At 36.1% G+C, this 24,674-nt stretch overlaps 1 protein-coding gene and 1 pseudogene across 1 annotated transcript; both read right to left on the bottom strand.

Moving 5' to 3' along the window:
* Window positions 1–784: 784 nt before the first annotated feature.
* LOC116106601 lies at window positions 785–18,741 on the bottom strand (annotated as a pseudogene).
* LOC116106600 (rust resistance kinase Lr10-like) lies at window positions 18,688–23,657 on the bottom strand. Its single transcript, XM_031392970.1, is given in 5 exon segments — window positions 18,688–19,055; window positions 20,333–20,834; window positions 20,837–21,369; window positions 21,547–21,873; window positions 23,033–23,657. Coding segments are annotated over 5 exon segments (2,004 nt in total). The 3' UTR covers window positions 18,688–19,038.
* Window positions 23,658–24,674: the final 1,017 nt, after the last annotated feature.

Here is a 24,674-nt window from a genome sequence, read left to right as displayed (position 1 = left end):
AAACGTGGTTCAGACTAGGAATTCAGTGTAGAGCCTCAAACAATTCGGCCATATAGAGGAGTTAGAAGCAAGCTCAGATGTTGAAGATTGCAGCAAGGGAGGAAGCTGAGCAGTTATTTGTGCACCTGCGGGTCTGCTCCTCATACATGAAAACTGGTTGATTACAATGGATGCACAAGTATATGACTCCAAATTTGCAAAGCTTCATCAGCTGGAAATGGGTTTCAATCCAAAGTCAAGATAGGGAATGGAAAATGTGGATGTTAAAGGGAGAGGGTGATGTGGCTGTGCAAACTCAATCAGGTACTAAGCTGGTTTGATGTGCTTTATGTTCTGAATAAAATCAAAGTTTACTTAGTGTAGGACAAATGTTAGAGAGAAAATATGTCCTACATTTTTAGGATCAATCTTGTAAGATACTAGATAGGAGGGCAGTGAACTTATGAGAGTTAGAATGAGGGAAAAAATCTTCCCATTGATGGAAAAATTCAGAATTCAGAGCTCATAGTGTTAAGCTAGAGAATCTGAAATATGGCACAAGCATTTTGGCCATTATCACTACCACGGTCTCAAGCAAGCTCAAACCAAACAGATGGTTCTGAGCCTTCCAAAATTGATGAAGTAACACCAGTGTCATGCATGTCATCTTGGCAAGCTGCAGACCATCTTTCCCTGAACCAAGCTTGGAGAGCTTCAGAAAAACTCAACTCACCACAGAGTATGTGGCCTATGCAAACACCTTCCTTGAATGGGGTTGTTATTTTGTCTATTCATGATGATAAAACTAGAATGTGTTGGGTGATTTCTTGAAGTAAAAAAACGAAGCGGTGAGTTTTTGGAAGTTTAGCACAGCAATTAAGAAACCAGTATAAAGTTGTCCTTTATAAACTGATCCAAAGCCACCTTGGCCTAGTTTGTCTTTGAAGTTGTTTGTCACTGCAATTAGCTCAGCATAAGAGTACCTCTTGGGCATCCAGGATTGTTGATTCTGCAGGAGTTTTTCCAATTTATCTTCTTTCTTCCACGTTGTTCTCCATTTGTGAATAAGGTACACAATTAAAACTACCGCAGGGATTAATCTAAGTATAATAACCGCTGCAAGCCAGGAAATGAAAAAGTTATTTCAATGTATTTAGACATCAGTCAGAGAATTAAAAATAGGAACTCCAGCATATGTAGAAACCACACAAACAGAAAGTAAGCAAGGATAAATCATAAGATTCAAAAAAACTTGAAATTTTGTTATTGTTTTTATTTTGATTCAAAAAGAATGTATCGTTTTTTATCAGGTTAAATCCAAATTCCAAAACCAATATTTGATTTAGCAATTTAGAGAGAGAAGAGATCAAAAAAGAGATTTGAAATTAAAATTACAATTTTTTTTAGAAATTTACTGGTCCTGTTGATTTCAGTAGGTGTAATTTTGTTAATTTATAAGGTTTGCAAAGTTATGTTCAAATGTCAGGCACGGAGATACATGGAGGGGCCTCTTGATGAAATGCTTCTTTGCACTCTCAAGATTATGTTAATAGTGTTAATAACCTCACAGTAATTAGATAAAACTTTATTAAAACATTGTACAGACATATTTGAAAATAAGACAAGAATTCCAGCTATGAAATTATACCAGATATGATCATCCCAAGACATTCGGAAACGAATACTAGCAATTCAACAACCAAATTATAATCTGCAAAAAGGGTGAAAGAGATAAAAATTATGGTAGAGTTATATGCAGTGACTTATGGGAGAGGTATTAAATCCTTAGGAAAAAAAAAACATTACACCATCAAATCATGTGTAGAAAGATAAGCTCAATTACCAATATATTTGTAGCAGTATTCATCATCGTAAGAGCAATAATAACCAGCTGCCCTGCAATTCCTGCATATAACTGACCATCTGAGATTAAAACCTGATTTCAGCAACTGCAGGATGGCTTCATAAGAAGGATTTTCCCCATCTGCTTCAAGTATAGGAACCGTTGAAATGAACGAGCAGTGGAATGACTTTGGAAGATCAGAAATTTTTTTAAAGTAGCCACCATAATTGACAAAAACGTTATAAGACTGATCACTAAAACAAGGAAGTCTTCTATAAGCCGAATCACTGATATCTGTAGAACAATTTAAGAATCTAGCAAATGACCTTTCATAGAAAGAAGGATTAAGAAAATAAAAGCTACCACCGAAGAAATAATTTGCTGACGTCGAGTTGTATGGAAGGCTGCAGCTTCCATTGGCGAAGTTAATATCAACGACATTGATTATACGTTCATCATAAGAAATTCTCGTCACATAGTACTTTCCTGAATGAAATTCTAAGGTAGTTTTGTTGCTCTGGCAAGAAAGTTCGAAGTCACGATCACCACATCCTACTGGATCGCTCTTTAGGCGAAAAGGGTAGCTTATGTTTGTGATGTCTCCACATGAAGAAGAGCATGCTTGTTGAAGTTTTCCTGCTTGTATTTCACTGATGAAGAGAAAGATCAACAAAGAAAACGTGAAATTTGAAAGAGCTGATGGTTCTTTCCCCTCCTCAATGATTCCTCCTCTTCTGAGATTTGAAAAAACAAACTTAATTGGAAGCTTGCGTGCATATGTTTATGACAAAACAGATGGACGACTTAAAGACTTAGAAATTATCTTTTCTATACATTATGTTTCATGTTAGTCAATGTTAAGAATTTCTTCCAACAAAGACTTAACTAAAAATGACCCACAGATCACGGGGGTCAGCCAAATATAAAGTTTAACTTTACCAAAAATAATTTAAAAAAAAAAAAGGTAATTGATAATTAATTAAAAGTTAAATTAAACCATAAAACGTCATGTGTATAAGAAGGTCATGTATCACAGATCCATCAAAGCTTATTAAGCAACCAGTACCATAGAGTTGACCTGATTTGGACATTAAATTAATAGTGAGTTTGTCGTCTATTTTCTTAAAGTCTATAAAAATGGCCATTGGTCCTGAAACTAAATACAAAGAATATAACAGTCGCCCTATTAAACTTCCTCTCAGCACACCAGATTGGACATTACTTATATTTGATAGGAACCCGCAATTCTACTAGAATTTAGCTTAGATTTCCAAAACCAAAACACAAGACAGATGAAAGAAAACTTCTATACATTGTATGTATCTGAATTAAGAATGGAAATTCAGTAGGTTCATGAACACAGCAGTAAAATTTAAAACAAACTGATAACACTAGCAATTCGAGGTGCTAGGAGCCTTCCACTACAAATATTCACTAGTATATCAAATTGTATCCATTTCAGCATCGAAGAAACAAAGGGCTTTGGAGGCATTTCTAAGCTTTGTATATCACCTTCAAGCATTTGTATTACTATTGGCATTGAAGGCCTTTCTGTTGGATTCCATTGAATGCACCAAAGTGCCACAATTGAAAGCTTCTTGGCAATTCTTCATCTCCACTGCCTCAATTTCTAAGCAAATTCTTTACCCTGACTCACTTTGTTATATATCCACTCGGGAAAATAAATTGTTTTGATTCTCATTGAAAGATCAATATTTTTCCGACATCCACATCTCTAACAACATCATTCCATAGCTAAATACATCGACTTGTAAGAAACTTCTCCAAAGTTCCTGAGAACACTCGGGTGCTGTATATCCTGGAGTTCCTCGAGCCGCGGTCATGGATATGATACTTTGATCCTTAGAGCATAGCTTAGCAACCCAAAATCTGAAATTTTCGGGCGAAGAATGGTCTAGTAAAATATTGTGAGGCTTAATGTCAAAGTGAAGGATCCTCTGGTTGCCTCCTTGGTGAAGGTACTCTATTCCACGTCACACACCGCAATCGTTTGTAGCTTCTCCAACTCAATAGACGATGAGTTGATTCACTAATCTTTGAGAAGATAAACTTCCAAGAGATCCATTTGGCAAGAACTCATAATAAAGCGCACGACGTGTCCCTTCTGAGCAAAATCCCAAAAGACACACATGTTAAAATGGGTGTACCTACCGATGGTAGCCACTTCATTGAAAATTCTTCACCATTTCCTTTTGATTTTTCTAACATCTTAACAGCAACGGGAATTCCATTAGAAAGTTTTCCTCTAAACACTTCCATAGCCACCTGACCAAGTCTGTGCTTAAATTTACTAGTATCTTCTTAACGCACTGTAAGTATATCGAGTTGGATTGAGGGTCCTGTAGTCTTCCAGGAACTTCTCTACCTTTACTTGAATTTCCTTTTCTTGCTCAAGTTCCGAGATCTAAAACACAAAAAATATCACCAATGCAAAAACAACAAGGCCTCCAATACAGGTGGATGTGGATACTGCAATTTAACTCCAGGCCCCCGAGTCTCGCATTTCAAAAGAAAAAAATAAAAATAAAAAATAAGCTCAGATTACAAATGATTTGAAGGTTGCTCGATCCACAAATAATACAAAGAAATGATTCAGATTTTAGATGAAAAAAGAGGCAGAAATGAATTCATTTTTAGATGAAAAAAGAGGCTGAAATAAATTAAGATAACAGAGTAAATCAGAAAACAAGAGCTCGGTCACAATCACTATAAGGCAGTAAAAATAATTGTGCCATATGCTTTTGGCATTTTGTTATGCCTAAAAATACAAGGGCTGACGTCAGGACTCTTTAGCCCGCAAATCAGATCATTGGAACAACCACCGTTTGCATCTGTCAGGGTAGTGGCGTGCGTCAGTCAAGAGGCTTGGGTCTCCCACGTGTCCAATCCCTGCTCTAAATCGCGCAAATCACTCTAGAAGGTGGGCAATGTGACATAAGAAAGATTTGCACGGATATCTCACCACTTGCAGATTTAGTGATCACTGCCTCAGGCATCTGACTCATAAATTGGGAATTCATCTCTCATTAAGGGATTCGCACATTTTACACTGATTATTACTCTCTCTTTTCTTAGCAATTAATACTTTGTAATATATTGTAAGGTCATCACTAATAGCGACCTGACCCCTATCATCATATAAGCATCAGTGCGTAGGACTTGCTACCTTAGCATCTGACCACTTTAAGAACTGTCTCCCTTGCATTACTATCTCTTATCCATTACATTCACGTGACTTTTGTGAGTCCTACAGCATTTCACACATGCGTTTCGTTGGTACAAAACACGCATCAACCATTTAAATATTATGTAGAGGGTTACTTGAAATTTTTTACTCAATTATTCAGTCAACCAGTGCCTATAGAGGTGACATGATTTCGAGAAACACCGTCCAAAGGACATTAAGTAATTGTGAGTTTGTCGTCTATTTTACTAAAGTCTAAAACATAGCCAATGTGGTCCTAAAACTAAATACAAGAATTAACACGTCAGGCCCTATTAAACTTCCTCTCAGCACACCAAATTGGAACGTTACTTAATAGGAACCCCAAATTCTACTAGAATTTAGCTTAGATTCCAAAACCAAACACAAGACAGATGAAAGAAACCTATATATTGTATTGATCTGAATTTAAGAATGGAAATATCAGTAGGTCTGAACAAGCAAGCAAAGTTAAAACAAACTGATAACACTAGCAATTCGAGGTGCAGGAGCCTCCCACAATAATCTCACCACAAATATTCACTAGTATCAAATTGTATCCATTTCAGCATCGGAAAAACAAAGGGCTTTGGAGGCATTTCTAAGCTTGTATATCACCTTCAAGCATTTGTATTATTGGCATTGAAGGCCTTCTGTTGAATTCCGTGCCCAATTGAAACTTCTTGGCAATTAGTTGTAAGTGATGAAATTTCTAATTAAATGTCGTCTATTTTACTAAAGTCTATAAACATGGCCATTGTGGTCCTGAAACTAGATACAAAGAATAACAACGTCAGGCCTTATTAAACTTCCTCTCAGCACACCAGATTGGAACATTACTTAACATTCAATCCTAAAATTTCTAGACTGAACACAACAACACATATATGCGTGTTCAAAATACATGAGAGATTATCACCAAAATGAAAAGAAAAGAATATTAAACTGCAATAATTCTAAAAAGACCCGAAAAAAAATAAATGTATCGATAATCATCCGAACTTAATCTGAATTTGTTTCACTTGCCATACAAGAGAAGAATGAAATGAACTTTTATACATAGACGTATTTCAAAGAATATATCCTTTTAAATATTCACTAGTATATCACATTGTATCCATTTCAGCATCGGAGAAACAAAGGGCTTTCGAGGCATGTTCTAAGCTTTGAATTCACCTTCAAGCATTTGTATTACTATTGGCATTGGAAGGCCTTCTGTTGGATTCATTGAATGCACCAAATGCTACAATTGAAAGCTTCTTGGCAATTAGTTGTAGTGATGAAATTTCTAATTCAAATTGTTGTCATTTTACTAAAAGTCTATAAAGATGGCCATTGTGGTCCTGAAACTAGATACAAAGAATATAACACGTCAGGCTTATTAAACTTCCTCTCAGCACACCAGATTGGAACATTACTTAACATTCAATCCAAAATTCTAGACTGAACACAACAACACATATATTGCGTGTTTCAAAATACATGAGAGTATTACACCAAAAATGAAAAAAAAGAATATTAAAACTGCAATAAATTCTAAAAAGACCCAAAAAAATAAATGTAATTCGATAATCATCCAGAACTTAATCTGAATTTGGTTTCCCTTGCCATTACAAGGAGAAGAATGAATGAACTTTTATACATAGACGTATTTCAAAGACATATATCCTTTAAATATTCACTAGTATATCACATTGTATCCATTTCAGTCAGGAAGAAACAAAGGGCTTTGGAGGCATTTCTAAGCTTGAATATCACCTTCAGCATTTGTTTACTATGGCATTGAAGGCCTTTCTGTTGGATTCATTGAATGCACCAAATTGCTACATTGAAAGCTTCTTGGCAATTAGTTGTAAGTGATGAAATTTCTAATTCAAATTGTTGTCTATTTTACTAAAAGTCTGTAAAGATGGCATTGTGGTCCTGAAACTAGATACAAAGAATATAACACGTCAGGCCTTATTAAACTTACTCTCTCACACACAGATTGGAACATTACTTAACATTCAATCCTAAAATTTCAGACTGAACACAACAACACATATATTGCGTGTTTCAAAATACATGAGATTATACACCAAAAATGAAAAGAAAAAGAATATTAAACTGCAATAAATTCTAAAAAACCCGAAAAAAAATAAATGTTTCGATAATCATCCAGAACTTAATCTGAATTTTGTTTCACTTGCCATTACAAGGAGAAATGAATGAACTTTTATACATAGACGTATTTCAAAGACATATATCCTTTTAATATTCACTAGTATATCACATTGTATCCATTTCAGCATCGGAAGAAACAAAGGGCTTTGGAGGCATTTCTAAGCTTTGAATATCACCTTCAATCATTGTATTACTATTGGCATTGAAGCCTTTCGTTGGATTCATTGAATGCACCAAATTGCTACAATTGAAAGCTTCTTGGCAATTAGTTGTAAGTGATGAAATTTCTAATTCAAATTGTTGTCTATTTTACTAAAAGTCTATAAAATGGCCTGTGGTCCTGAAACTAGATACAAAGAATATAACACGTCAGGCCTTATTAAACTTCCTCTCAGCACACGATTGAACATTACTTAACATTCAATCCTAAAATTTCTTGACTGAACACAACAACCATATATTGCGTGTTTCAAAATACATGAGAGATTATCACCAAAAATGAAAAGAAAAAGAATATTAAAACTGCAATAAATTCTAAAAGACCCGAAAAAAAATAAATGTAATTCGATAATCAATCCAGAACTTAATCTGAATTTGGTTTCACTTGCCATTACAAGGAGAAGAATGAATGAACTTTATACATAGACGTATTCAAAGACATATATCCTTTTAAATATTCACTAGTATATCACATTGTATCCATTTCAGCATCGGAAGAAACAAAGGGCTTTGGAGCATTTCTAAGCTTTGAATATCACCTTCAGCATTTGTATTACTATGGCATTGAAGGCCTTTCTGTTGGATTCATTGAATGCACCAAATTGCTACAATTGAAAGCTTCTTGGCAATTAGTTGTAAGTGATGAAATTCTGATCAAATTGTTGTCTATTTTACTAAAAGTCTATAAAGATGGCCATTGTGGTCCTGAAACTAGATACAAAAATAACACGTCAGGCCTTATTAACTTCCTCTCGACACACCAGATTGAACGTTACTTAACATTCAATCCTAATTCTAGACTGAACACAACAACACATATATTGCGTGTTTCAAAATATAATGGAGATTATCACCTAAATGAAAAGAAAAAGATATTAAAACTGCGATAAATTCTAGAAAGACCCGAAAAAATAAATGTAATTCGATAATCAATCCGAACTTAATCTGAATTTGGTTTCCCTTGCCATTATGGAGAAGAATGAATGAACTTTTATACATAGCACATATGAAAGACATATATCCTTTTAAATATTCAATAGTATATCACATTGTATCCATTTCAGCATCGGAAGAAACAAAGGGCTTGGAGGCATTTCTAAGCTTTCTATATCACCTTCAAGCATTTTATTACTATGGCATTGAAGGCCTCTCTGTTGGATTCCATTGAATGCACCAAAGTGCCACAATTGAAAGCTTCTTGGCAATTTCTTCATCTCCATCTGCCTCAATTTCTAAAGCAAATTCTTTACCTGACTCACTTTGTTATATTCCACTCGGAAAATAAATTTGGCTTTGATTCTCAATTGAAAGATCAATATTTTTCGACATCCAACCATCTCTAACAACATCATTCCATAGCTAAATATATCGACTTGTAAGAAACTTCTCCAAAGTTCCTGGAGAACAGCTCGGGTGCTGTATCCTGGAGTTCCTCTAGCCGCGTCATGGATATTACTTTGATCCTTAGAGCATAGCTTAGCAAGCCCAAAATCTGAAATTTTCGGGCAAAGATTATGGTCTAGTAAAATATTGTGAGGCTTAATGTCAAAGTGAAGGATCCTCTGGTTGCATCCTTGGTGAAGGTACTCTATTCCACGGGCAACACCTATTGCAATCGTTTGTAGCTTCCCCAACTCAATAGACGATGAGTTGATTCACTAATCTTTGAGAAGATAAACTTCTCAAGAGATCCATTTGGCATGAACTCATAAAGAAGTGCCCGACGTGTACCTTCTACAAAATCCCAAAAGACGAACAATGTTAAATGGTGTATCCTACCGATGGTAGCCACTTCATGATAATCTTCACCATTTCCTTTGAATTTTCTAACATCTTAACAGCAACGGGAATTCCATTAGAAATTTTCTCTAAAGACACTTCCAATACCACCTTGACCAATCTGTGCTTAAATTTACTGGTTATTTTCTTAAGCTCACTGTAAGTATATCGATTGGATTGAGGGTCCTGTAGTCTTCCAGGAACTTCTCTACCTTTACTTGAATTTCCTTTCCTGCTCAGATTTCGAGATCTATAAACAAGAAATATCACCAAGCAAAAACAACAAGGCCTCCAATACAGGTGGATGTGGGATACTGCAATTTTAACTCCAGGACCCCGAGGATCTGCATTTCAAAAGAAAAAAATAAAAATAAAAAATAACTCAGATTACAAACGATTTGAAGGTTGCTCGATCCACAGAGTATAACAAGGAAATGAATTCAGATTTTAGATGAAAAAAGAGGCTGAAATAAATAAGACAGAGTATATCAGAAAACAGAGAGCTCTGTCTCACGTGGTTCTTTCAAACAGACTGTTAATTGCTTGTAATGTTGAAACGACAGATATCCCTAATTTCTCGCAGCCTTGGCATCCATATTCAAAATCTTTCCATTCAAGCCGACTTCTGTGTGCTCGAATCCCTCATGAGAGCTTCCAGTCAAATCAGTAACATTAAATGATTTGTATGTTGTGCAACTGAAGGAAGCTCATCGATGTATGTATCAGAATCTATGACATAAACAAATTTTTTATCACCACTGACACACTCAATCGGTCCAATAGCCCCATATAATACAACAGTCTCAGTGCAGTTCACTAAAATTTTCCCCGACTGAAATTGAGAAGGGAAGAAAAAAATATTGGAGTTTGTGATATTAAGAGAGAGAAGACTTTGTATTGGGCATTGGTCTCTTGCACTCTCTAATGGTGATAAGCTGTCACGATAGAATTTCTTGGACATAGTAATCACTGGAAGATGACGGAAGATGCAAGATAGTGTTGTTATTTGAGCATGATAATTCAAACCCTTCATGGCCACAAAAATGGCTGAGTATTGAGTCTAAAAGGAAATCTGATGGTTGGACCCTTTCGCTGCAATTTGTAATTGGACAAAATTCAGATGTAATGTTTCCACCTGAAGTTTTGGATTCTGTGCAGGTAAGAGAAGGAAGAGGATTATACTCGGCAAAAGGGAAATGAAGAGAGGAAAGGAGAGAGAGATTGGAGATTTTCTGCATTGCTGAAAAACTGCAATGCAATAATTTTCCTTCAGCTTCATTAAAGAACAATTTTTCTTAGTCAACTAATCAAACCCCCAAGATAGAATGATTAATATCTTTTGACTATTCCACACGAATATTGGACTCTAAATTATGAATGGGTTCGAAATATGAATGCGTCAGGTAGGACTAGTCCCACAGATATTGGACTCTAAATATGAATGCAAAGTCAATAATCACTGCAAAGAAATATGAACTGGTGGGACAGGAGTTCTGAATGTTATTGAGAGGCCTGAGGGCATAATATTTGCTTTTTGTGAGCGATGATGTTTCAAGATTTCAAGTATCTCAAAATTGACGCAAATAAAGGTAGGAAAATAGATGAAGATTTTCGTTTTATTATGACACATTTCGACAAAGCTATACATCAGTATCTTTACACGGTTTTCCTCCACTATTGAATCGGATCTTAGCAACTCCGTTGAAGAATGACAGATTGAACCTCTCTCATAGAGTTATGTTGAGAAGAAGAAAAGAAAGGCTTAGGTGGCATCTGCAAGTCGTCAATGCTTCCTTCTAACATTTCCATAACTTTGATCATTGAAGGACGATCTGCCCGCGTCACTTGAATGCACCATAACCCAAATATAGAGAGTTTTTTGGCTATGACATCTTCAGTTTCAGAAACATTGGGACTCTAAATCTTCTCCTTCAATTATTCGGTCATATACCCATGAGGAAAGTATGCTCTACTTAATGAGTTCCTTCATGATAGAATTCCTTCTTCCTCCAACCATTTCCAACAACAACATCCCAAAGCTATGAACATTTGACTTGCAAGATACGCTCCGAATTCCTTGAAATTAACTTAGGGGCTATGTAACCTATTGTTCCTCTTGTAGTTCTTACGGATACAAAATCATTCTCTTTCGGATAAAATTTTGTAAGGCCGAATCTGCCACTTTTGGGATGAAATGATCGTCTAACAGGATATTGTGAGGCTTAATGTCGAAATGAAGAATGCAGACATCACAACCTCCTGTATACTCAATTCCACGAGCTGTTCCTAAGCATCTCATGGAGTTTCTCCCAGCTAAATTGCCTTTTGCTTTCTTTCGAAAGAAGACTATACATCAGATCCTAGGCATAAACCGTATACAAGTGCACGGTTAGATCCCTCTGAACAAAATCCTACCAATTTACAACATTAACATGGTGAATTCTACCGTATTGTAGAGACTTCATTTATGATTCCTTGCCACTGAACTTAGAGTTTTCCACAACTTAACAGCAGTCAAGGAAACTGTATGAAGTTGTCCTTTATAAACTGATCCAAAGCCCCCTTGGCCTAATTTGTCTCTGAAGTTGTTGTCACAGCCATAGCTCAGAATAAGAGTACCTTTTAGGCAGTCAGGACTGCTGTTTGTGCAGAAATTTCTCCCATTATCGACTGTCTTCCGTGTTTGCCTACATTTTGTAAAATATCAACAATATGACTATTGGAGCAAATATAAATCTACATATAAGAACCACTGCAAGCCATATATCAAAGAAAAACTCAAATACACGCAAGATATATAATTTCAATTCCAAACATCTCCCCTGGCCCAATTAGATCAGGTTTCCAGTTATATCCTGCATAAGCCACAATTAATAAAAATTAGCACAGCTGTCTTGAAGAACAGAATCGGAATCCCAGCAACAAATCGTACCTAGCAGGAATGGTGCTAGCGATTAAACCATAAATTTCAGAAAGTATGAGAAATTCCTCTAAACTACTGCATACGGACAGAAATACGAATTTTACTTTAATATAAAGAATCAGGGAGATGATTCTCAAATTATTTTCATATAAGATTGAAAATTAGTAATCAATCAGCATTAAACTATCAATTTTAAGCGAAGATTAGCTTACTAAGAGGTCCTGTGTAGCATTTATCAGATTCGCAATAACCACCAGCTTTAGTACAATCTCGGCATTCAATTGACCATGTAAGATCGATGCCGGACTTCAGCAACTTCCGGATGACTTCATAAGGACGTATTACACCCACGTAATACTGGAACCATTGAAATGAAAAGCAGTAGAATGACTTTGGAAGATCAGAAATTTCTTTAAAGTAGCCACCATAATTGACATAAACATTATAAGACTGATCACTAAACAGGAAGTCTTCTATAAGCCGAATCACTGATAGTTGTAGAACAATTTAAGAATAGCAAATGACTGTCATAGAAAGAAGAGTTAAGAAATAAAAGCCATCGAAATCATTTATTGATACAAAGTTGTATGGAAGGCTGCAGCTTCCATTGGCCAAGTTAAATCAACAACCCTGATTTATGTTCATCATAAGAAATTCTCGTCACATAGTGCTTTCCTGAAAAATTCTAGGATAGTTTTGTTGCTCTGGCAAGAAAGTTCGAAGTCACAATCACCACATTCTACTGGATCGCTCTTTCAGCAAAAGGGTAGCTTATGTTTGTGATGTCTCCACATGAAGAAGACATGCTGTGAAGTTTTCCTGCTTCTATTCACTGATGAAGAGAAAGATAACAAAGAAACAGGAAATTTGAATAGCTGATGGTTCTTCCCTCCTCATGATTCCTCCTCTCCTGAATTTGATAAACAATATTAATTGGAAGCTTGTGTGCATTATGGTTATGACAAAACTACATTTTCTATACGTTGTGTTCATGTTAGTCATGGTTCGAAATTTCTTCCAACAAAGACTAAAGTAAGAGATGACCCACAGATCACAGTGGTCAAGACGTGCAAATATAATATTAACCAAACCATAGACAGTCTGTTATAAATTTACTGTTATTTTCTTTGGCTCACTGTAAGCATATCTAGTTGGATTGAGGGTACTATATCTTCCAGGAACTTCCTACTACTTTACTTGAATTTATTTCCTTTTCAGATCTATAAACAAGAAAATCCACCAATGCAAAAACCACAAGGCCCTCCAATACGGTGTGGTGGATACGCAATTTAACCCAGGACCCGGGATCTCATTTCAAAGAAAAATAAAAAAAATTAGCTCGATTACGAATGATTTGAAGGTTGCTCGGTGCACAGAGTATACAAAGAAATGAATTCAGATTTTAGATGAAAAAAAAGAGGAGCAGGCTGAAATAAATTAAAGATACAGAGTATATCAGAAAACAGAGAGCTCTGCTCACGTGGTTGTTTTAAACAGATTGTGAATCCTTGTAATGTTGAAAGGGATTTCTCGCAGCCTTGGCATCCATATTCAAATCATTCCATCCTATGACGACTCTTGGTGTGCTCGAACCCTCACAATAGCTTCAGCAGATCAAATTCTCGAAACATCAAATGATTGGGTCTTTGATGTTTTTAGTAAATCCATTCACTTATTAACCTAAATACCCAATATTACTAACCCATTCTATTCTCTCCCACCGCCCCACCCCCACCAGCCTCCGTTTTAATTGCAGCAGCCAATCCCCATTTCCCGCAACCCAACCACCAGCAGCGGCGCGTTTGGGTGTTTTCTTTTCTTTCTTTCCCCTTCCCCCTCCCCCCCCATTACCCCCCACAATTAATTTGGGTGGTAATTGAATCTTGGGAAGTTGATTTGTGATCTCATTTAATAACATGTGAAAGTGCTTATTTGGTGTTCTCTGAGATATGGTCTTAGTTTTAGGGTTTGTTTATTGTTTTTGTTGGCCTTGCCATAGAGATATGGTAGTTAACTAATTTAATTTTAATGGTGATTTGGTTTGTGTTGCTTGGTTAGGGTGGGCTGTGGTGTGAGTGTGATGGAGTGGGTTGGGATCGGGTACGGTGGTGGTGGGATGGTGGCCGTGGGTGCATGCTGGAGGTGGGTGCGGTTTTTGGTTGAGTGGGGTTTCAGCCGCTGATTGTGTGGGTCTCGGGTTTGCAATTTTGGGTTTGGTTTTTTTTTTTTTAATATTTTAAAAAATAAAATACTATTTAAACAGTGTTTTTGTGTGGTTCTTTGTGTAGAAAATTGATGGTAGGATATGGACCGTTAGTAATTCTGGGTTTGAGGTTTTTTTTTTTTTTTTTTTCTTTCTTCTTCTTTTTCTAGAGTCCGAATTTCAGTACTCTGTCATGGTCAAGAGCTACACGTTAAAATGGCTATTTTATCTTTGGTGTATCTTTTGTTATTTTTGAAACCCTCGGGGCAATTTTTTAATTAACTTAAAGCTCAGGGTGGCCAAAAACCCCAAAGATAATATGATATAGGGGTGAAATTTCATGTATCATTCCCGAAAGAAACACGCAAGTTAAAATTCTTTCTTGAGAGTAATTTCGAAACATATGGCGGGACGTATACTGTTGAAGGGTGAAGCCCAAAACGATGTCGTTGGGTACTGCTTACAATATCGTTTCATAAGAGCTTACGTTGAATTTGTCGTTGATTGCTTGCTAAATCTACGGCAGGTTCTTCAACAGTATGAGTATAAGAAGATCCTTTAGTCGAATTTTACAGCCCTTACACTCAGTTTTGCGATTGTATTCTTCTTTGTTAGGGTTTCTGATTCTTGCTTTCTCATAGACTTGTAATCTTGTGCGATTATTATAATCGTGTTTGAGGGGTTGGGTTTCCTTCAAGTTGTGAGAATCTGGGTTAGTATTCTCATATAGGAAAGGTTACGGTGGTCTTTGTGGGGATTACCGAGAGTTAGTGATTCAATTGAGCTTAATCTGATTGTATTTGTAACAAATCTGATCCTTAGTGCAATGAGTCCCAAGTTTACTAAAGTTCAACGTGTGTACTTATTCAATCTGGGAAAGTGAATCACGGTAAAAATTATTGTCTTCTTATTTGTTTTTCAATTTGATGTTTAGGTTTGGGAATCTTGCAATTTACACTACATATACATATATGCTGGTGAAGTGAATTTCAATTCTAGAATATATGTTTTGATATTCAAAATTCAGATGTTAATTTTCCAATAAAAATATATAGTGCCCCAAAGTGCACTTTCTTTTCAAAGTTGTAAAGACATAACAAGCTCCACAACTCAGTTTTCCGTTCTTTGACTTTACTTTCTTACAAAATGGGATAATATCAAAGAACCATTAAACATATATTCATATACAAGTGAAGTGCATGTTTATATCACTTACCACAGAATTACAAATCCCATATCATTAGTGAACAATCTGGAATTCGTTAATGAGGGCTTGAGTCCTCTTTAACATAATGGAAACATGTAATAATTTCAGTCTTATTTTAGCCGTTCGACTTTCGATGTGAATCGTTACTTTAAAGATACATAATCAGCTCCCATAGCAATTAAAGATGAACTTCAAATGGTGAATCATTACCCTCCTTCTACATAAGTAATCAATTTTCACTAGTATTACACAAAGACAGCCATAGTGTACAACAAACAAAAGTAGCTTTTATTTTACTTACACATTCCATTGGCAAAATCAAACACTATCATTATGACATTCCTCCATATTGATTCAGATCCCAGCCATTCTGTTGAAGATTCTGATTGAACCACTCTAATAGAGTTATGCTGAGAAGAAAAAACAGGCTTAGGCGGCATTTGCAAGTTGTTAATGCTCCCCGCTAACATTTCCATAACTTTGATCATTGAGGGACGATCTGACGCTTTCACTTGTATGCACCATAATCCAATGATGCAGAGTTTTCTTGCTATATTAGCTTCAATTTCTGTCACATTCCAAAGTCTCAAATCTCTTCCCTTATTGATTTGGTCATATGTCCCATGATGGGAAGTATGCTTTGCTTGAACGAGCACATATTATCAGAATTCCTCCTTCCTCCAACCATTTCCAACAACAACACCCTTACTTAAACATCTGACTTTTAGAAATGGCTCCAAAACTCCTTGAATTAACTCAGGAGCTATGTACCCTATTGTCCCTCTTGCAACGCTAATGGTTACAAAATCATTTTCTTTGGGGTAGAACTTTGCAAGACCGAAATCCGAGATTTTTGAGTAAAGTTGGTCTAAGAGGATATTTGAGGCTTGATGTCAAAATGAAGAATGCACCATCACATCCCCCATGAAGATATTCTATCCCACGAGCTTTCCTAATGCGATTTCATGTATTCCTCCCAACTAAATGATTCAGTTTCATCTCCTTGATAAGATATGTTTATCAAGGGATCCATTAGGCATATACTCATAGACAAGTGCACGTTTAGAATCCTCAAAACAAAATCCCACCAACTGCACTACATTGACATGGTGAATCCTACCGATTGTAGAGACTTCGTTAATGAATTCTTCAACACTGAACTTGGAATTTTCAAGCATTTTAACAGCAATTAAGAAACCAGTATAAAGTTGTCCTTTATAAACTGATCCAAAACCACCTTGGCCTAGTTTGTCTTTGAAGTTGTTTGTCACTGCAATTAGCTCAGCATAAGAGTACCTCTTGGGCATCCAGGATTGTTGATTCTGCAGGAGTTTTTCCAATTTATCTTCTTTCTTCCACATTGTCCTCCATTTGTGAATAAGGTACACAATTAAAACTACCGCAGAGATTAATCTAAGTATAATAATAACCGCTGCAAGCCAGGAAACGAAAAAGTTATTTCAATGTACTTAGACAACAGTCAGAGAATTAAAAATAGGAATTCCAACATATGTAGAAACCACACAAACAGAAAGCATGCAAGAATAAATCATAAGATTCAAAAAAACTTGAAATTTTGTTATTGTTTTTATTTTGTGTTATGGTGATGGCTTCATACGGTGACGTTTTATCATTAAGTGAGACGATGTCGTGTTGAGCCAAGCAAAGATTAATCCTGTCCGTTGGTTGGCTGAGTATCCAACGGTGGCAAATCAGTCTGATAGTCAACAATATAAAAGCATTGCAATAGTCTCTTCTCAACAGTTGAACCCTTTTCGTGTTTTCTCTTTTTCTCTATAAAACAAATAGCCTCCTTTAGGGTTTGGGTATTGTCTTGATCGTGAATCTTGTAACAGGGTGTTCAAGTGGCTGGTTTGCAGGCTACTTGAGGGTACTAGAGTTTGCAGTGTATCTTGGGTGTTAGAGCTGTTTCTCTAGGGTGTTACGGGTTCTGGAAAGATCTGTGTAAGGGTTTGATTCTTGGTCGAGTTGTGTTCTACAATCTTGATCAATATAGTGCAGCGAGCTCGCTGGTTTCCCGAGCTCAACGTGGACGTAGCTTGCTCATATCCTAGCAAGTGAACCACGGTAAATCTTGGTGTTGTGTGTGTGAATCTTTTTGTGATTTTGTGTTTGCTTTCTGGTTGATCTGTTGCGAGTAGGTATAACATTTTGATTCAAAAAGAATGTATCATTTTTTATCAGCTTAAATCCAAATTCCAAAACCAATATTTGATTTTGCAATTTAGAGAGAGAAGAGATCAAAAAAGAGATTTGAAATTAAAATTACAAATTTTTTAGAAATTTACAGGGCCTGTTGATTTCAGTAGGTGTAATTTTGTTAATTTATAAGGTTTGTAAAATTATGTTCAAATGTCAGGCACGACGATATATGGAGGGGCCTCTTGATGAAACACTCCTTTACACTCTCAAGTTTATGTTAATTGTGTTAATAACCTCACAGTAATTAAATAAAACTTTATTTAAAATTCTACAGACATATTTGTAAATAAGACAAGAATTCCAGGTATGAAATTATACCGGATATGATCATCGCAAGATATAGTGAAAGACCCATTAGCCAGTAAACAACATAAGGATAATCTGCAAAAAGGGTGAAAGAGAAAAAAATTATGGTAGAGTTATATGCAGCGACATATGGGCGAGATATTAAATCCTGAGGAAAAAAAAACATTGCAATTACATATGGGAGAGATTTAAAAATCTTAATCAATCAAAAGTCATCAAACCATCAAATCATGTGTAGAAAGATAAGCTCAATTATTACCATATTTGTAGCAGTATTCACCATAGGAAGAGCAGTATAGACCAGCTGCAATGCAATCCTTGCATTTAACTGACCATCTGAGATTAAAACCCGATTTCAGCAACTGCAGGATGGCTTCATAAGAAGGATTTTCCCCATCTGCTTCTAGTATAGGAACCTTTGAAATGAACGAGCAGTAGAATGACTTTGGAAGATCATAAACTGCTTTAAAGTAGCCACCATAATTGACATAAACATTATAAGACTGATCACTAAGACAAGGAAGTCTTCTATAAGCCGAATCACTGATATTTTTAGAGCAATTTAAGAATCTAGCATATGAATGTTCATCGTAAGAAGGATTAAAAAAATAAAAGCTGTTACGATAGAATGCATATGTTGACACAGACTTGTAGGGAAGGCTGCAGCTTCCATTGGCTAAGTTAATATCAACGACACTGATTATACGTTCATCGTAAGAAATTCTCGTCACATAGTACTTTCCTGAATGCAATTCTAGGATAGTTTTGTTGCTCTGGCAAGAAAGTTCGAAGTCACGATCACCACATCCTACTGGATCGGTCTTTAGGCGAAAAGGGTAGCTTATGTTTGTGACGTCTCCACATGAAGAAGAGCATGCTTGTGGAAGTTTATCTGCTTGTATTTCACTGATGAAGAGAAAGATCAACAAAGAAAATAGGAAATTTGAAAGAGCTGATGGCTCTTCGCTCTTCATGATTCCTCCTCTTCTGAGATTTGAAAAAACAAATATTAATCGGAAGCTTGCGTGCATTATGGTTATGACAAAACTAGATGGACGACTTAAAGACTTAGAAATTATCTTTTTCTATACATTATGCTTCATGTTAGTCAATGGTAAGAAATTTCTTCCAACAAAGACTTAACTAAAAAATGACCTACAGATCAAGGTGGTCAGCCAAATATAAAGTTAACTTTACCAAAAAAAAATTTTTTAAAAAAAAAAAAGAAAAGGTAATTGATGAACGAAATAGAGACAACAACAGGAACAAAATATAATAGTAAAACAAAACAAACAGTAAACAAAGAAAATAATACGCGCGATTTACCCTGGGTCACCTAAAGTGGGCTACGTCCAACTGAGTCAATATTATTGCAATATGCCTCACCTCTCTCGTTTACAATGAATGAATTGCTCTCACACTTATAACAAGAGAAAAGTATGATTATATACTAGGTTTAAGAGATTAAACCTAGTTTTACAAGGATTCCTATTCCTAAACCCAACCCAAAAAGGAATTAGTAACTTAAAAGAAATCCTACAGCGGTTATACATGGAAAAGCCCAAAACTGCCTACGGGCTCGGGGGCAGCCCGCCCGCTCACTCCCCGGGGCACCCCCCAACTGACCGGTCAGTGGGACCCCCGAGTGCGTCTCCGTTACCCATTAATCCTGAAGTAGTCAACAACTCCAACAATTGATAATTAATTAAAAGTTATAAATTAAACCATAAAACGTCATGTGTACAAGAAGGTTATGTATCACAGAGCCATCAAAGCTTATTAAGTCAACCAGTACCTATAGAGTTGACCTGATTTGGACATTAAATTAATAGTGAGTTTGTCGTCTATTTTACTTAAAGTCTATAAAAATGGCCATTGTGGTCCTGAAACTAAATACAAAGAATATAACACGTCAGGCCCTATTAAACTTCCTCTCAGCACACCAGATTGGAACATTACTTAATATTTGATAGGAACCCCGAATTCTACTAGAATTTAGCTTAGATTTCCAAAACCAAAACACAAGACAGATGAAAGAAAACTTCTATACATTGTATTGATCTGAATTTAAGAATGGAAATATCAGTAGGTTCATGAACAAGCAAGTAAAATTTAAAACAAACTGATAACACTAGCAATTCGAGGTGCTAGGAGCCTCCCACAATAATCCCACAACAAATATTCACTAGTATATCAAATTGTATCCATTTCAGCATCGGAAGAAATAAAGGGCTTTGGAGGCATTTCTAAGCTTTCTATATCACCTTCAAGCATCTGTATTACTATTGGCATTGAAGGCCTTTCTGTTGGATTCCATTGAATGCACCAAAGTGCCACAATTGAAAGCTTCTTGGCAATTTCTTCATCTCCATCTGCCTCAATTTCTAAAGCAAATTCTTTGCCTTGACTCACTTTGTTATATATCCACTCGGGAAAATAAATTTGGCTTTGATTCTCAATGGAAAGATCAATATTTTTCCGACATCCAACCATCTCTAACAACATCATTCCATATCTAAATACATCGGACTTGTAAGAAACTTCTCCAAAGTTCCTGGAGAACAACTCGGGTGTTGTATATCCTGGAGTTCCTCTAGCCGCGGTCATGGATATGATACTTTGATCCTTAGAGCATAGCTTAGCAAGCCCAAAATCTGAAATTTTCGGGCGAAGATTATGGTCTAGTAAAATATTGTGAGGCTTAATGTCAAAGTGAAGGATCCTCTGATTGCATCCTTGGTGAAGGTACTCTATTCCACGTGCAACACACCTATTGCAATCGTTTGTAGCTTCTCCCAATTCAATAGACGATGAGTTGATTCACTAATCTTTGAGAAGATAAACTTCTCAAGAGATCCATTTGGCATGAACCCATAAATAAGCGCGCGACGTGTCCCTTCTGAGCAAAATCCCAAAAGACGAACAATGTTAAAATGGTGTATCCTACCGATGGTAGCCACTTCATTGATAAATTCTTCCCCATTTCCTTTTGAATTTTCTAACATCTTAACAGCAACGGGAATTCCATTAGAAAGTTTTCCTCTAAAGACACTTCCATAGCCACCTTGACCAAGTCTGTGCTTAAATTTACTGGTTATCTTCTTAAGCTCACTGTAAGTATATCGAGTTGGATTGAGGGTCCTGTAGTCTTCCAGGAACTTCTCTACCTTTACTTGAATTTCCTTTTCCTGCTCAGATTTCCGAGATCTATAAACAAGAAATATCACCAATGCAAAAACAACAAGGCCTCCAATACAGGTGGATGTGGATACTGCAATTTTAACTCCAGGACCCCGAGGATCTGCATTTCAAAAGAAAAAAATAAAAATAAAAAAATAAGCTCAGATTACAAATGATTTGATGGTTGCTCGATCCACAGAGTATAACAAAGAAATGAATTCAGATTTTAGATGAAAAAAGAGGCTGAAATAAATTAAAGATAACAGAGTATATCAGAAAACAGAGAGCTCTGTCCCACGTGGTTCTTTCAAACAGACTGTTGAATTGCTTGTAATGTTGAAACAACAGATATCCCCTAATTTCTCGCAGCCTTGGCATCCATATTCAAAGTCTTTCCATTCTAAGCCGACTTCTGGTGTGCTCGAATCCCTCATGAGAGCTTTCAGCAGATCAAAATCAGTAACATTAAATGATTTGTATGTTGTGCAAGCTGAAGGTAGCTCATCGATGTATGTATCAGAATCTATGACATAAACAATTTTTTTATCACCACTGACACACTCAATCGGTCCAATAGCCCCATATAAATCAACAGTCTCAGTGCAGTTCACTAAAATTGTTATGCCTGGGAAAATAAAGAGTTGACGTGGGAAAGTCACGTGAAGGGTGACCTGCTCCCGTCAGAGCAACACGCACACGTCAGACCTGCCAAATGATATGGAGCTCACACGCGTCCATTTCCCTGCAATAAGTCGTGCGAAGTCAGCTTGGGAAAGGGAAAATGGGACATAAAGCCGGATTATATCCTGACAATCACACCAACCCATGGATTTAATGATGATTATACGCTTCAGTTTGATATAAAATGAGGAAGACCCCTTCATTAAGGGGATTCGGCCATTTTCATACTGAGAAAAACTCTTTCTCTCTCCTGTAAACACATTTACTTTTTCCAACTCTTTTGTAAGTCAGTTCGCAGTTGCGACCTGACCCACGCTAATATCAATACAAATCAGTGGACGTAGGACTTGCTACCTTAGCATCCGTGAAAGATTCAGCATGCATGAAGAGTGGTGGAGATGGAGAATGAAAGCATGAAAGCATGGATTAAAAAAAACGGTTTACATGCAAAGCTTGGATATGAGATTATACCTACTCCTTTGCTTTGGATTGATGAAGATTAGCTTCAAAAGGATGAAACCTCCACACTTTAACACCACCTTGAGAGGATTAGAGAGTGGCCTTGGCTAGGGAGAGAGAGCTTTTAGTTTGTGTTTGAGTGAACAAGTGAATAATGAACAAAAATGCAACCTTTTGCACTTATATATACTTGGGCTATTTTGCAATTATTTATTTTTCACTTCCAAGCCCAATAAAATCTTATTTTATAAAGGGACCCCACGAATTTAATATGCTACCCTTTGAATAATCAATATTATTCAAGGGCCCATGTAAACTAAACTAGTTTACATTAACAACCCATAAATTTACCCTTTTTACCCTTTAACTATTAAAAGGTTATTTTTGTTCATCTCATTAATCTTAACACTTTAAGATATAATAATTAAATATAATTAATTATTGCTTGACCATTTTAACCCTTAAAATGTCACAAATTGTTTTCTATGTAACTATTACTATAGAAATCCCGTTATTACCCTCGGAAGGTGCTAGCCCTCTTCGGATAATCATTTCTCTCTCTCATCNAGTGTCCACATTCAAAAAGCAAAAGCTACCAGCATCAACACAATTCTTGCACTCAACTGACTAGTGAAGTTCAAAGCCTGCTTCAAGCAACTTCCTGATGGTTTCGTAAGAAGAAAACTGTGCATCTGTACGAAGGATAGGAATCACTGTAATGAAATAGCATAAGTCTGGCAGTTCAGATAAACTTCTACCCCCATAATTGACATAAATTTGAGATTGATTTGTACTCAAACAAGGAACTCTTTGATAATTCGAATCGCTGATATTGCCGGAGCAGTTCATATAATTGGCATAGGTGTATCCATCAGGTACTTGGAATCCTTTAAAGCCATTATGATAGTCGAATATATTTCTGAAAATTCCTTGTGGCAGAAATTTGTTTGGAAGGCTGCAGCTTCCATTGGCTAAGTTAACATCAACAACACTGATCACCTGATCATTGTAGTGAATTCTCTTCACGTAATACTGCCCTGAATAGACCTGCAGGATGGTTTTGTTGTTCTGACAGGAAAGTTCATAGTCTAGATGGCCACAACCGACTGGATCGCCCTTCAGGCGAAAAGGGTAGCTTATGTTTTTGATGTCTCCACATGAAGAAGAACATGCTTGTACAAGTTTTCTCGCTTGTATTTCAGTAATGAACAGAAAGATCAACAAAGAAAACAGAATAGTTGAGAAAGTTGATGATTCTTCCCTTTTCATGGTTCCTGCTAATACTTTTAATTTCAATAAATTGGAGAAATGCAATATGCTTTTGCGACAGTGTACCGCACCGCCATATTTGAATAGGAAATGGATGACACAGAGTAGGTGGAAGACTTTGACTTTTGAGGTTGCAGAAAACATAAGTAATACTACAACCCACTCAGTCCTGGAAATTAGAATTCCTAACTCTGTCCATTGACAGTGTTTTATTGTCGAAAGGGTCATCACGGTCGCAAAATAAATCTTAATTATCGTAGTTAGTGGCAAGTAGAGTGGAATAGAAGCTTCCCTTTACAGGATTCTTTTCAGGATTTTCAGCCTGAATAGAAGCTCCCATACATGAATGCAGGCCCAAAACTTTATACAATAACAAAGTTTTTCATTATGGGCTAGGATTAAATGGCCCTTTAGTTTTTGGGGAAAAGTCTTCTTACTGATATTAAGCCGATGACATATGAATAATTAATGTGTACATATATATTCAGTTTAACATCATCAATGGAATTAACTATTGAGCTAAATGAGAGAAAAGAATATTATACATATTAGAAATTCTATTATACCAAAAAAATAAATATAGATTTACATGGGATATATAATACTTTACTAGGCCCCAAAAAGGCCTTACAACAGATAACCATAAGAGAAAACCAAGAAGGGAAGGCATGCTAACCCTTTGATAAAAATTAAAGGTTTAGAGTTTAAGGTTTTTTCATCAACCGATATTGACATTAACTTGATCGTTGGAGTCTACGCCAATAAAACCCCAACTGACTTCCTTCTAACTATTCCTCTATTTTATAGGTATTGTAGTGTAAACAAATACATTGCCTTATCTCATATTTGAATATCATCATAAACTTTCTCCATAACATTCCTCAAAAGTCAAAACCAACTTTTATATTCAATATATGAAAGAAACTTGAGCCAAATCTTAAAATGAAGTTGAATGAAACTTATCCAATGAAAGAAAAAAAAAAAAAAAATTGTCCACATTTATGTTATGTGTACATT

The sequence above is a fragment of the Pistacia vera genome, unplaced genomic scaffold, assembly GCF_008641045.1.
Source record: "Pistacia vera cultivar Batoury unplaced genomic scaffold, PisVer_v2 Contig52, whole genome shotgun sequence".
Taxonomy (NCBI): domain Eukaryota; kingdom Viridiplantae; phylum Streptophyta; class Magnoliopsida; order Sapindales; family Anacardiaceae; genus Pistacia; species Pistacia vera.
The sequence above is the reverse complement of the archived record's forward strand: the minus strand, read 5'-3'. Positions and strand labels throughout refer to the sequence as shown.